This window comes from Nicotiana attenuata, chromosome 7, assembly GCF_001879085.1.
Source record: "Nicotiana attenuata strain UT chromosome 7, NIATTr2, whole genome shotgun sequence".
Classification (NCBI taxonomy): Eukaryota; Viridiplantae; Streptophyta; class Magnoliopsida; order Solanales; family Solanaceae; genus Nicotiana; species Nicotiana attenuata.
This window is the reverse complement of record NC_031995.1, coordinates 14734122-14749225: the sequence shown is the minus strand read 5'-3', so window position 1 is coordinate 14749225 and position 15104 is coordinate 14734122. Positions and strand designations below refer to the sequence as shown.

Below are 15104 nucleotides of genomic sequence, written 5' to 3'. Positions count from 1 at the left end.
TGTAGATTGGGAAGACTAAAACTTCTACAAATCTTCTACAATTATGTCAAAAATGCCAATTATGCTACAATTGAAATGGGAATTGGGATATTAAAATTCAATGTATTCATTTTGTAGATATCTTGTAGATAAATTGTAGATTATTAGTATTCTGATTGTAGATGCATTATTTTCTGTTTTCACAAATCCAAAACGACTAAAGCTTCTACAAAATCTTCTGCAAAAAACAGTCTACACTTTATCTACAAATTTTCTAATTTTTCTACAATTTATCTACAATTTATCTACAATTTATCTACAATTTCTGGAAATATGTCTTCTTCTTCGAATTTTCAATCGACTGTGTTAACCAGTAACCTTCAGCCACTGCCCCAAAAAAAAAAAAACCAAAAAAACGAAGGTCAAATGAAAATAACGATACATTGATGTTTTGTACGTGTAAATAGAGAATTGGTAAATAAGAACTAATCTGAAGATACGGTCGCTAAGTTAAGATTTTTGGGGAAGTAAATGAGAACTAATCTGAAGATTATTGANAATCTGAAGTTTATTGATGCTACTGTCCATCTCCAAAAGGGGGGGGGGGGGGGGGGGGGGGTTGGGGGAGAGACGGGTAAAGATAAATATGGGAAGATAGGGTCCTAAATTAACGCCTAATATAAATGCACCCTTAATTATATCCCTAATTTGAATTATGGTATATAAATGGTAATTTTGTATGCTGAAATGTAATTAACAGAAACCTTAAACATTGAGGGTAATAAGGTTTCATATATGGTATAGGAAGGTAAAAATCCCCTTATAAAAAGTAGCTTTTGAGCTAAAAGCCAAAAGCTAAAAGTTGGTAATACCCAACTTTTGGCTTATTTTTGTACTTTTTATGCCTAAAAGTAAGTGCTTTTAAGCACTTTTTATCATTGCATTTAAAATAAGCCAATCCAAACACCCTCTAAAAATAAGGAAACGAATTCTGGGGAAAATAAAACATGAACGAAATTTAAATGGAACACAGAAAAAGTATATTCTATAACAAACTAAATGCCCCCATGCAGGATCGAACTACAGACCTTCAGTTTACAAGACTGACGCTCTACCACTGAGCTATAGGGGCTTGTTTGTTTTGTTATGAGTCATTACTATATTTATTACGTTATTAATTCTGTGTGTGTTGACAGATTTCAAGAGTTAATACAAGTTTCATGAGGACGTGAAAATGCTATTATTGCTATCACATATGTCATGGGGACCCTGATTTCCAAGTAGTTTAGTCAACAAAGGCCCAATTCATTAGATCTCGTCTTTGAGACTAAGGCCCATTTCATACAAAGACAACAAACAAAGGGAAAAACTATACAGTATAGCCGCTTTAAAAAATAATAGCTGGCAAAATGTATATTTCTTGTATATTAGCATATAATATAATATACTATACATATCTTATATATATATTTTTGGTATATATGGCTAGTCGATGTAATTATTTTAGCCGAGTGGCCGTGTAACTTGCCCAAGACAAAGGCCCAGTTTAATTTAGTGGTAGTTAACACACAACTCTTTATATTTTATGCTGCATATATAATAGTGGAGTAGCAAACAACCAAATAAAAACAAAGATAGCAGACTATAGGAATGTTTATTTATTTAATTAATTTTGGATGAACAGCATGTGTACTAAAGTAATGAGGCAAATTTTTCCTTTAAATTTAAGAGAAATTTTCATAAAGCACTATCTTTTAGCAGTAATTAGCCATCTATAGATACCATTTGCTATATTACGGATTATAAATACCTTTTATGTGGTTATAAGATGTATTTGATGTATTTAAGCTATTGTATTCATGAATACAATAGCAAAAATAGGCGTGAATCAGGGAAGTCCAGCTAATCAGTTGTTGTATTCGAGTGTATTCGACTGTATTCATGGAGTGAAACATGGGATTATAGCTGGACAGATTATTGTATTCGACTGTATTCACAGCGTGAAATAGGGGATTACACTGTTTTTAAAAGGGAAAGTGAATCAATTAACATAATAGACTCTTAATATAACTCAACAAACTCAATTATAACACACAAATTTTGTATTTTCAGTTATAAAAAAGATTCTCAACCGAAAAATACCCCAAAATATAGCAATCTTCAGAAAATTATATAATACATCTGAATACATAAATTATATTAATTAAAAAATATATGAATACATTCATGGCATTTAGCGAGACAGTGAATATAATGAAATACATAGAATACAACGGGATACATTGAAATACAATGAAAAAAAAATAGTGAATACAATGAAATACACGGAATACAACGAGATACATTGAATTACAATGAAAACAATGAAATACATGAAAATACATTAAAATTTATTAACAGAAAATCAAGTTGCTCAGCCCCAAACTCCGTCGTCTTTGTTCAAGAACAAACCCTAATTTCCGGCGAATCTTCCTCGTTATTCCATAGGAATCACCGTCGCTCTCCGATGGATCCAAAGGCAGTGAATTTTCACGCAATTTAATGGCGGCGCTGGCACGAAAATGAGATTGCCGAAAAGCGGAATGTGATGCCGTGGATAACGGCTGTTGACGGACGTTGCTGTTCGAGAAGAGTTGAATTGGTGATTGAACCAGGTGAATGAATGAGGCTCGAACGTATAAATAGTGATGCCATTTTGACCAATTCATTAGAGGCTTAACTACATGAGCCATTTCTGTTGCAACTGTGTTAGCTTTTCCAGTGGGAAGAGACGGCTTGAAAAGCTTTATTCAGGAGTTTATTTGGAGATGTGGAAGAGAATGAGATGTATCAAAGTAGAGAGAAAAAAAAAATTGTGTAACTGATCAGCGTATTTAGTGGCTTAGGGCTAGGAGGTAACCAAAATTAAATATTTTGTTATAAACTTTAAAAGGTATCTATAGAATATAATTTTTTTAAATGATATTTATTTAAAATAAATAAGGTGTTAAAGGTAAAAATTCCAAAACACACGTACTACAAGTCAAGCAAAGAGGCCCATTAATTTGGGAAAATAAGTCATGATGATGGTGACAATATGGACTTAATATTTCCAGTCATATTGGCATTATAATCAGTTTACAGTTATTAATCCCAATTTGACCCTAATTATCAACTTATTAAATCAATCACTCTTTTCCTTTTCCCAGTTTGATGATTTTGTTTTCTATTTTGGTTATTTTTGGAATGGGTCGATTTATTTTGTTGGATGTAACGCCTTTCCTTACAAATTTTCAATAGCACATTTAAGTAACAGAAGAGCCAAATTTGGAAAAATGGTGAGCGCTAATAATACTAATTACAGTATACTAGTATATTGTTTTTCCTCGTCTTCTTCCCATTGTTGCGCCGGTCGCCCGGCCCCAAACAAGACAAAGAGTATACTCTTAGGAAACCCCACAAAAGAAAACACCGAGTATAAAATATTGCCACTCTGTTTCTCACTGTTGTTTAACTTTCTTGCTTTTTTCTTTCCCGATCAACATCAACAAACACCTCCTTGTGTTTTTCTTAGACGGCCATAAACAATTTTTCTCAACTCTTTCTTTCTCACCAATTCTTAAAATATGAATGACCTGCTAGCGGTTAGTTTATTTTCTTAGACTCCTTGTATTCTTTTGCTGTTTTGGTTACTATGAAATAAAAAAATTGACTTTTTTGTTACTTCTAGTGTTTAGCCTCCAAGATTTCAGTTTTATAATCATAGTTTGTGCTTTCGTTTAATTCCTTTGTGAATTGAGTTTCGTATATTTAAGTTTGCTTATACTAGTCTGGTGAAATTTGTAAAGATTGGATTTTTATATAAGTTGGTTTGTTATATCATATGTATCAACTGCATACTTGGTTATTCAACTGGTAAATATCAGTACCCAAGGGTGTGTTGGTTCTGGTGCGGTTGGTTGAGAACCATGAGGTCTCGGTTCAAATCCTTGGGTAACAGAATTACCCGATACCTGTGTTGGGGGAGGTAGTAGTTATCCTATGGAATTAGTTGATGTGCGCGCCAAGCTGGCTCGTGCACCATAGAATTAAAAATCAGTCTTTTTATGGTAGAGTTTGAACTAGAATTAAGGTTACTCCTCCATATTCTTATTTATTTTGTTATGCTTTTCCTTGTCTTTCCTGCTAGCTATTGTACCTTTATTTGCAATTTAACAAAGCCTAACTGCAGATATATTGATAAATTAGAGTTTTTGTTTGTTCTCTTGATAAATTTGTTTTGGTCTTTATCTATATCACATAATCACATTATCTTGTACTTCAAGCACTTGTTATGAACGTTTGTACGTTAATCGTTGTTTGGTTTCAAGTAAGGGGAATTATGTGATATTAAGATTTATTGTTATGTGATTTCTGTTACTGTTTCAGGATTCGAGCTTCGTTAGTGCCAAAGATAATGCTTCCAAAGAATCTGACATCGAGATGGGCAGTCGGTTTACGAGGAGTCAGTCAGATTCAGGAATGGATACCTTCAATAAGCAGGTATTACTTCACTGACCCTTGAGTTATTTTAAGATGATCAAAGTAGTGCAATTCTCATAAAAAGATAAACTGTAAGAACCAAAATTTTCGCATGTTTATTCTCCGATCGCTTAGCTTCTCACATATATTACTTTCCCTTGTAGATACAAGAAATCGAGAAACAGGTCGATAAACTTTCTGGTTTGCTGAAGAGCCTTAAGGTATAGTTCATCCAAATTCTTTTGGTTTTGATTGTTGTTAAGAAGCCATTTGGATCTATTTAAACTTTCTTCTTTTGAGAAACTGCAGATGCTACAGGTACATATTGTCCCACTGTTAAGATAGTTTAAATCTTGGTTTCATTATGACTTCCACTTATATACTTAAATTATCATTTTATATCCTGGAAATTTGAGTGTATTGAAGAGCTTTCTTGTAAGGGCACAATTCTTTTTCAGTATTGTTCCAGACTACCTTTCAAAGTAGGTAGTCACATACGACAACTTTATTAGCTTTGTTTCTTTTGGTTGTTCGACGGAGGAGTTGAGTTATTCTGTTTGATTGTATGTTGAAGAGGATGACATTGAAGAAATGGAATAGGATAAACAGTGTGACAATGGATTCAAGTATAGAAGAATAGATGGGGAAAAAAGGAGAGTTTTAAATTTTTCTATCGATTGCAAAATCTAATTTTGATTTCCAGTCTGAGCAACGGTAAAGTTGTCGCTGTGAGGCCTATAGGGTCACTGGTTCAAACCGTGGAAGCAGCCACTAATGTTTGCATTGAGCTAGGCTATCTACATCACACCCTTGGAGTGCGGCCCTTCCCCGGACCCTGCGTGAATGCGGGATGCTTTGTGCACCGGACTGCCCTTTAGTATGAGAATAAAGGATTTTGATGCATGTTCATGAGGTTTATACAAATTGAATTGGCAAAAACATCGGCTACTAGGAATTGTAATGACCCTTTTGTTCCAATTTGCTGCTAAAATGCTAGAAGTCAGGATAAATTGTTGGCTCCCTATGAATGTGCTCCCAGACAGGTGTTTAGACTGCGGAAAAGCTAAATAGGCTCGTGGTCATATATTTTTCTTCTGCCAAAACAGCAGTGAGAGTAAAGGATTATGATGTATGTTCATGAGGTTTATACTTAGAGATTGAATAGGCAAAAACATCTAAAAAAAACAAGACACCAAGCTAGTGGCCAGTGGATCTTGAATATATCAGTTGTGGTGGGAGAAGCAGGGAAGTGGATAAATTGGGTTACTTTGAGTCAAGGTAATTTTTGAAATATTAAGTCACCAACCGTTTTAATGTCCAGAGTTTACTGCTAAAGCAAGTTCCTTTATAAATAAGTTGATAAAATAACTTCTATTACTTGGATGGGACTTTCCAGATATGCTACTACTACAGAAAGTGGGTCTGTCTGTGAGCTCATGAGTGGATTGATTAAATTATTTCTTTTAAAGTTTGGAATGACTTGACATTTTGTTCAAGGAGTTGGTTTGATTAGTTAATTTATTTAATTGAACATATATCAGTACTCTGTAATGGGGAGAGTTCAATATTTTTTGGATTCATTTCTAGCTTGAGGATGTTTGTGGGTATCCTTGGGTTCACTAAAACCTGGTTAACTCTCTTTACGTTTTGGAGCGATTAAGTGCATGTGTTCTGATATTTTCCATCTGATTAAAATTTCTTTACCTTTTCTCTAGTAGGAGACTATTTACTAATTGAAATTTTATTCAGGATGCTAATGAGGAATCAAAATCTGTTACTAAAGCATCAGCAATGAAAGGTCGGATAAGTATTTTCATATTGTTTTGTATAGCTAACAGATTAACTATTCAACTTTTATTATTCTGATCTCTTTTACCTTTAAGTGGTTACTGTATCATAAAAATATAACTGTAAGATAGTCGTCAGTCAACAGAAGGCAAGCATTTTCTTAATCCATTTACTATAATACACTTGTGAAATATTAACATGGATAAGTTTATCTATCACTGAAGAGAAAATTGGCCTTTGTTCCTTTACTATGAAACTAAAAGGCAAGTTGATTTTTATCCAAGTGCTACTGACCTTGTAAACATATTTACTATTGGAATACTTGTGTGGTTAAATTTATGACTCTCAAATACAGCAGTTTAAGTTTGTCTCTTTGAACTGTTTGTTTCTTGATAATCTGTAGCCTGCTAACCACGAGCTTTCAAAAAATGGTTTTCATTTTATTCCAGCTATAAGGAAGCGGATGGAGAAAGATATAGACGAAGTTGGGAAGATTGCTAGAAATGTCAAAGCAAAAATAGAAGCAATAAATAAAGAGGTAAATTCTTTATTCTTTAATATTTGGATCACCCAAGCAGTTTTTGAGATCGATGTTCATCATTTAAAAGCACTCTAATTGTTCACTTTCTTTAGAACTTGGCTAATCGACAAAAGCCTGGATGTGGAAAGGGTACAAGTGTTGACAGATCAAGGACAAATATGACCAAGTACACTAATGAACAGAAATTTTCAATATTGCTTGATATTATTTTCCACCTCTTGAGTAAATGTAATCGTGTTTTTCTTTGATATTGTTGATCTGCAGTGCCTTGACAAAGAAGTTCAGAGACATAATGATAGAATTTCAGGTATAGGCAAACCTTGTTATATGGCTTGTGCTGACTTTTCTCTTTGATTTAAATTCGTTGTGATTTATGTTGTTCCAGACATTAAGGCAGAGGATAGACAACGAATATCGCGAGGTTGTAGAGCGAAGGGTGATCACAGGTTTGGATCCCACTTTTTATTCCAGAAGAAATATAACTTTAGACATTTATTATCATTGTATGAATTTCCATATGTTTGTTTATTTAATTTGTGGTTTTATTGTTTTCTGATCTCACAACTGAACAGTCACTGGAACTAGACCGGATGAGGAGGTGAGTTCAAAGTCCTGCGAATTATAATTCTGATCAATACAATTGCTTTTACTAATTTTTATTCTAACGATCATGTTAGACTATCAACAACCTGATAGAAACCGGAAACAGCGAACAAATCTTCCAAAATGCTATTCAAGGAACAGGACGTGGACAGGTACCTCTTACTACTTCATTCTCTTACAGTAAATACATTACGCGGTCTAGTCAGCAAGTCTATATGCAGGACTGCAGTCTGAATATATTTTGTATACTTAGAGTGTTCGGTTTTGTAACAAATTGCGTGTTCCATTAAATATCATTAGTCTATCCTTTTCATTTTCCCCTCCTATTTCAGCTGATAATAAGCCTAATTGCAGGTCCTAAGCACCGTAGAAGAAATTCATGAAAGACATGATGCAGTGAAGGAAATTGAGAGAAAGCTTCTTGACCTGCACCAGATTTATCTAGACATGGTGGTTCTGGTTGAAGCTCAAGGAGACTTGTTAGATAATATTGAATCCCAGGTTTGCTTTTTGATCCCTCTCATAATTTTTCAGCATATTTCTCTACCTTAAAAACGAAAGGGTCTCCACAACACTGCATCGGAATTCTCAATGGAGATTTTGTTCAGGTGACAAATGCAGTTGATCATGTCCAATCAGGGACAACTGCTCTTCAGACTGCAAAGAAACTACAAAGGGGCTCTCGAAAGTGCATGTGCATTGCCGCTATAATTATCTTAATTATAGCAGCTTTAATAGTCATCCCCATCGTTGTCAAACAACCTTGGAAGAGTAACAAGGGCGCTTGATTGTTTGTGTTCGAGCTATGCTTGCAACTGTTTGTGTGTGTGCCTTTGGCTTATCGGGGGATAGAAAGTTAAACGTCTACATTTTCACACGAGTCTGTGTCAGCCTGTCTATAGTTTCCTTATTGATTATATTCTTTTTTTGGCCACTTTGTTAACTAGCTCTTGGTGTAAATTGTCTACAAATTGTCCATGGATTTGTGAAAAATTATACTATATCTCTTTAAGTCGTAAAGAATAGCTTATAGCAGAATCTGATATGAATTCTGCCCTGTGGTAGAGTTATTGATAGCATAAATGGACTAATCTTTCAACGGATGGCTAGCCCCATCTTGTTTGTCTATTTTTTCCTTTCCAAGCTATTTGCATAGTTCGTCAAATTAGAGCGTTAAATTGAGTTTCTTATATATTGCTGTTGTAAGGTAAAAATTAAAGACAATTTATTAGTACTATCTTTTTTTAACTAACTTGATATCATTATTGTTTTAATGGTAAAAGTAGCACATGCTAGTCATTTTTCGGACTGGTAATCGAAAGCCAGCATTTGTGAAGTCATTGAAAAATAGTCTCTGTTTTACTAAAACACGGAAAGTTCCAGCATAATATGCGGGATTATGGAGCTCTTGCTTATAAACTTTCAGCATGTCATGTTGGAATTCTAGCACACAGGAGGTTCCAGCATAATATGCGAGATTATGGAGCTCCAACATATTATGATGTAACTCCAACATATTATAAAATTCCAACATATTATGCTAGAAGCTCATATGTAAAAAATTCGAACTCCAACGTATTATGCTAGAATATTTACGGATTTTAAAGAGTGTTTTTGTTCAGATTTTATCTTTACCTGAAAAGTGATTAAATTTAGATTACTTTTGAAATTGTGGTTATTTTTCTATTACCGGTTGTAAATATGGCTATTTCTGATTTTTACCCGTTTTAATGGCCACCAATTTTCTTGATATAATCTATTCTTAAAGGATTGAAGCAGCTGTTCCAAATTACTTGCAAGACTTCATCACAATTTTATGAACATATAGTTGATGATTCTGACCAACAGATAAATATACTATTAATCGAATTCAGAATTCAAATTTTCAGCTAGCCTTTCAAAGTTTTGTGAATCTCTAAAGGGGTTACTCGATTTGAGTACTTAAGGCTTTCTATTCACAATTAGACACTGTTATTTTGCATAACAACTATTATTATATCAAAACACCGATTTTAGATGTAATTTCTTAGTTGGCCTTAAAATAACAATTTTGTATACTGAAGAAGATTTTGCATTTGTGGGATTTTGTGAAATGTTCTCGATCGAAAAGACAATGAGGGAGGGATTTAAGCAGAAAAAAATCTAAGATTTTCAGAAGGTTTCGTTTGACTACGATTCCTTACTTCTTCAGGTGGGAATGTACCGACTTTTCAATTGTTATTTTCAATTATAGGAACTAAAAAAAATTATTAGAACATGTCACATATTTTAAGATGCCTTAAAGTAGAATATCATATAAGGACGTACAGGATGTAATTCATATTTTAGCAGGTATCAGCATTAGGGAGCAAATTTTGAGGAATGATGGATAAGAGGACGCTGAGCTTTGAAAATTTAGTGGAACTGACACCAGGTAGTCATTTTTAAGCATGTTATTCAAAATATATCCATAGTTTACAATATATTTAAAGATTAGCTAATTTCGCTCAAAGTTCAGGACAAAGCGTCCTAGAGTTTAAACCTAAAAATTCAAACTTCAGGACATCGTATCCTAAAGTTCGAAAATGGTGTCCTGAAATTCGAATCTTATGTCCTGAATTTCCAAATTTAGGATACTTACTCCTGAAAGTTTGGGTGAATTGGCTAATCTTTTAATACATTATAAATTATGGCTACATTTTTAAATAGCAGGCTTAAAAGTGGCTATTGCTGCATTTTGTCCGAAAATTTACTGTTTTAATTGATAGGAGTAAATATTTTGGAATTGCTCCAGTCAAGTGCTTAACTTTTTGTTGGTTAAATTTGTTCCTCTGGATTTCCAGGTGAGATATGCAGTGGACCACGTTAACATGGGTACAGATGCACTTCAAACTGCAAAGAGCTTACAGAAGAAATCAAGAAAATGCACGATAATAGCCATAATTCTTATTCTGATTATTGCTGCCGTTATCGTGCTCTCGGTTCTTAAACCTTGGAAGAAATAATCAGTAACACATAATCAACATTACTTGCTCTGAATTCAGTTCTTACTGGTCCCATTACCATACCAGTTTCTCTTTTTCCTCTTCTTTTGTTCTGTGTATCTCATCCTTTTTCTTCTCAAATTGTATCATTTCTGTATCCAATAAGTTGCCAGTATTATATATATGGGATAATAAGATTTAAAAGATGATTTTTTGCATTACTCTTGGGATATAATTTTTTTCCTATTTGGTTGTGTAGATTAAACACTAACACGTACATGGATTGTGTACAATGTTAACAATAGTGAAAGTTCTATATCGAAGAATTGCTTCAATCCGACCTCATCTCTCTCGGAAATGGTGTTCTAGTTCACAAACTAGATGTCAACGTGTTTCTTTTCTTTACAGAGGAATAATAACTTTATTACTATTCCTCCATTGGAAGAGAAATATAAAGGCAGGAGGTTCAAGAAGAAGAAAACTAATGTTCACATAAACTAATCGCACGTCTCCATTTATTTTAACGTGTGGTAGTTTTAACTTCCCTAGGTAATTTTTTTAAAACTTATCTCTTCTAAATGGGTCGAGTCGGTCCACATGGACGACCCGTGACCCAATCCTAATGTCCAACAGGTTGACTAACAAATTTCAGGCAAGGGATCAGTTTGCAAATATTTAAATCAGAGTCGATTAATCCTCAATGAGGTAAGGTCTTTGCTTCACATCCTTGAGTTATTATCTCACAAATCATAAGTTTCTTTCTTGGAGCTAAATTTTAGAGCGTATGAAAAAGCATCAACAAATCCATTATCGGGCACAATTTTAAGTCCAAATAGAGATATATAGAGATACAAATGGTAAACTACTAGGCAATTTTGAGGGCCAAAATAATGCCCGAAATGATTCAAATCCCTGAAAAATTATTAAAAAGCTGAAAACATAATTATTGTACTTGAAGTCCACAACTTGAAAATAGAGATTGTTCCAAAGCTCCCACATCTTCTTCATCCTTCCATAGAACTCACTTTTTTTCCTCTTACATTCTCGACTTTGCAATCACCATACTTCCATCACCCAAATTTGTTGTTCCTTCCCTTGTCCACTTCTCCTCAAATTGCTCCTCAGTCACTCCTGCAAATTATCAGATTTCACACTCTGTTACTAATAATTCTTCTTGAATTTAACTTATATACACTAACGATGTAAATAATTTTTATTCTATCAATGCATTTTAACCTATTGTACCAGGTAACTGCCTTATATAATTATCTTAAAGTGACTTGATAATGTAAAAATTATTTTACATTGTTACTAATAATTCTTCTTGGATTTTATACATACACTAACAATGTGAAGGATTTTTACACTACCAATGCATTTCAACCTGTCGCAGTAGCTAGCATGCCTTATTTTTCACTGTAATTATCTTAAAGTGACGTAATAGTGTAAAAATTATTTTAAACTGTTAGTATATAGAAGTTTGAACTCATATTACCTATACAAGATAAAGCATAAAAATTGTGCAAAAATTTAGGGATAGGGTAAGATGTTTTTTACCTTTGCCCATAGCAGCAGTAGAGGTGATACCTCCTTGGACAGTCCTTAGAACTCTATCATAGTAATTAGCACCAGACCATTTTTGATGAGCCAATGTGTCAACTCCATGGGCTCTCTCCTCTCTCTGTATTTTCTCCACATAGGCCAGCATTCCCCTCCTAGCGAAATCCTTAGCAAACGTGTCAACAATAAGTGCATCAGCATGAAAACCAGCCAAAGTAATGAACTGCCAACAGTAACCCAACTTGGCTATTCTTGGAATAAAATCCATCATTTGTGCATCATTCATTCCTGATGCATCCCAATTGAAAGATGGAGATAGATTATAAGCCAACATAATTTGAGGCCTCATTGACTTAACTCCCTCAGCAAATTTGGTGCATTCAACCATATCAGGACTTGAGGTTTCCATCCATATTATATCAGCATGGTTTGCAAAAGCCCAACCACGTACAACTGCAGCTTCTACTGAACCCTGAAACCTGTAGAAACCTTCTCTGGTTCTTGGCAAATCCCAGTCCCAGAAAAGATTTGGAAGTCCAAGTCTTTCAGTAATTTCACGAGCTTGTTCATGTGAAAGGCATTTTTCAAAGCTTGAATGAGCCATCCACTCGTTCAATCTCCTCTGCTTTTCCGACTCCGTAACGTTCATTTTCTTGATTGCATCAATCACACATTGAGAAAATGTCTTGAGTTCAGCCATTGCAAGCCATTTATCCTCAAGGGCTTGAAGTTCAGGCCCGGTTTTGCCCGCTGCCATAGCTTCGGACGTAAGAGTAGCCAAACTTTTCCCCTTCAGATTCGGGTTCGACACACCCAAGATAAACTGGTGATCCCTTGTATCCACATTGGTTTGAATCAACGTTGCTGCTACTGCATCAGTACGAGCGACAAGCACGGTCTCCGTTCCCATAACATCAAACTGCAATCTTGCAGCCACCAACCTGTTAATGTGTTCACTAATAGCAACAAGAACTTTACCAGCCATATGACCACATTTCTTGGTCACAGATGACTGATCCTCAATGTGGACACCAGCAGCACCGCGCTCGACGAAAAGCTTACAAAGCTTCACAGTAGCAGTAGCACCACCAAATCCAGTATCACCATCAGCAATAATCGGCTTCAAATAATCAATAAAAGGAGTTCTAGCCCTCTCTTCTCTGCTCATGCTCATTCTTGCTTCCCTTTGTTTCCTATCATGATACTGTTGAGCCATGAACAGATGTTCCACTTTGTTTGGAACAGTGTCATAAGGGTAATCAGCAAGATCAGGACCTGGTTCATTGGTTGTGGTGTGAGTGGAAGAACACTGCCAACCAGAAACATAGATAGAGTCCAAATGTTTGGCCATCATAGTGACTTGAACAGGGTCAAGTGCACCAAAAGTTCTAGAGGCAGTGCCATTGGCTTGGTGAGTTTTGAGTGTTCTCCACAGTTTCTTGGCTAACTCATTGGATGCATAGCTTTGTCTCATTGTACCTCTTAGTGCCACCACATCCCTAGCTGAATATGGCCTCTTGGTTAGCTGGAACCTCTCTGAGTTCCACCATGCTTGCACCTCTGCTACCTCTGATTCAAATCTCCTTTCCTCTTCCATTATCTGTTCATGCATAAATTCCACAAATTAAAAATACTACGTAAAGAAGCAAATAAACATATTGTTAGGCTCAAAGAACCCAAAGATACTCTTAACTTGATCTGATATTATTCATTTTCAGAGGCGGAAACAATATTTGAATTTACTGGGTTCACTATTCTAGTTCTTTAAGGTTACTGGGGTCTAAATTAAAAATTTGTATATATTTAATAGATTTCCTATGAGAAATAGGAATCTGAACAAAATTACTGGATTCAGCCGAACCCGTACTGGCTCCGCCTTTGTTAATCATTTTGGGTAGTTTTCTCAAAAAGGCGACTTTCTATATAGGCTCTATTTTTTCCAGCTACCAATGTACTATTTTGGAACACCAAACAAATATCTTACAACGATAATCATGCTTACTCACAAATAAGTGGAAACCAACTATATGAATTTTAAGTGGAAATCAACTATATGAATTGTCATTGTTCATGTCGCTTCATTTATAAACAAATCTTGAATGGAAAACAAAAAGGATGGTGAAATCTTACCATTGATGGAACTGAGAAAGATGCAGCCATGGCTAGAACTCAATTTTTTTGTTTAGTGTATACAAGTTTGTTTCTATACAAATTCTATAATGAATTGTTGATGCAATGACTGAGGCAAGGACCTCAATTTATAGTAGTGAAGATAGATGATGGTTCTTAAAACTGATGCCAAAGGATAAGAAAAAGAAAAAAATAATAATTTTCCACATGATTTCGCCAATTAATTTTAGGTCTTATCTATTTATTTTCATGAAGATAAAACTGAAGCTTTTGCCCAAAAGGTGTAGATATCGAGGCAATGGCGGTTTCCAGCCATGGTATTGCAACTGTGATTGTCCGTTTCCTTCTTGTATGACCTCACTCATTATAATTGTAACTACTTCTGTTTTTCTTTTTAAATTGTTTCTTTTTTCACCATGCCACTCTCTCCTTTCCCTTTTCGTTCGTTGGTTTTCTTATCTTGGGAGTAGATCAGACTAGTGGTATGTTTGACTGGACATCAAAAAAATAATTAAAATGGTGTCGAATTAGTATATGTTAATTGTTTTTCGTATGTATAATATAGTAGTTAATTTACATTCTTCATGCATGCATAGAGAAGCATAAAGTGAAGGTATGCTTAATTTAGTAGACGTATAAGGAAGGGTGACAATGACTTAGAAAAAAGGTGAGACTTGCAAAAGAATTCCCCATTTGTTCAAATTCAAATGAAGAGGCCAAACGGAGTAGAAAGAGCCAAAGATGTCACCTGCATCTCATGCACGGTGCCAAGTAGATAGACATTTACGTAAAACGTAGCCAGATCTTATCGCTCGAGCAGCTCGCTTGATCTCACAAACGAAAAATTTATTCAATTTTGACGTTTATACCAAACAAATAAATATTTAAGTATATATTTTGTGTTAATTATTTTACTTTTTAATCATAATTAAGTAGTATTTATTGTCACTTTAATTCGTTAATATTATAATTGATTTGATTTGTCGGGATGTAAACACTAAAAACCAACTACGAAAAAATAGGGAGAAATTCAAAAATAG

General features: G+C 34.6%; 2 protein-coding genes and 1 non-coding gene across 5 annotated transcripts; 1 reads left to right on the top strand and 2 right to left on the bottom strand.

The window, feature by feature from the left end:
- Positions 1040-1111, bottom strand: TRNAT-UGU. Its single transcript has one exon. It is a non-coding gene; the product is annotated as a tRNA-Thr (tRNA).
- On the top strand, positions 3150-10581 carry LOC109228740 (syntaxin-132-like). 3 transcript variants are annotated; one of them, XM_019393931.1, is made up of 12 exons: positions 3150-3296; positions 4387-4500; positions 4644-4700; positions 6229-6277; positions 6717-6805; positions 6901-6974; positions 7073-7115; positions 7194-7254; positions 7381-7406; positions 7486-7563; positions 7766-7912; positions 8020-8539. In XM_019393931.1, exons 1-12 carry the CDS (start codon positions 3294-3296, stop codon positions 8197-8199), a joined length of 921 nt encoding a protein of 306 aa, XP_019249476.1. In that variant the 5' UTR covers positions 3150-3293; the 3' UTR covers positions 8200-8539. The 3 variants fall into 3 exon arrangements, with proteins under 3 accessions (XP_019249476.1, XP_019249477.1, XP_019249475.1); XM_019393932.1 differs by lacking the exons at positions 3150-3296; positions 8020-8539 and adding exons at positions 3330-3602; positions 10234-10581; XM_019393930.1 differs by lacking the exon at positions 3150-3296 and adding an exon at positions 3333-3602.
- Positions 11158-14199, bottom strand: LOC109228739 (isocitrate lyase). The gene is made up of 3 exons (XM_019393929.1): positions 14065-14199; positions 11932-13534; positions 11158-11505 (listed from the first exon to the last, which is right to left on the bottom strand). Exons 1-3 carry the CDS (start codon positions 14092-14094, stop codon positions 11411-11413), a joined length of 1728 nt encoding a protein of 575 aa, XP_019249474.1. The 5' UTR covers positions 14095-14199; the 3' UTR covers positions 11158-11410.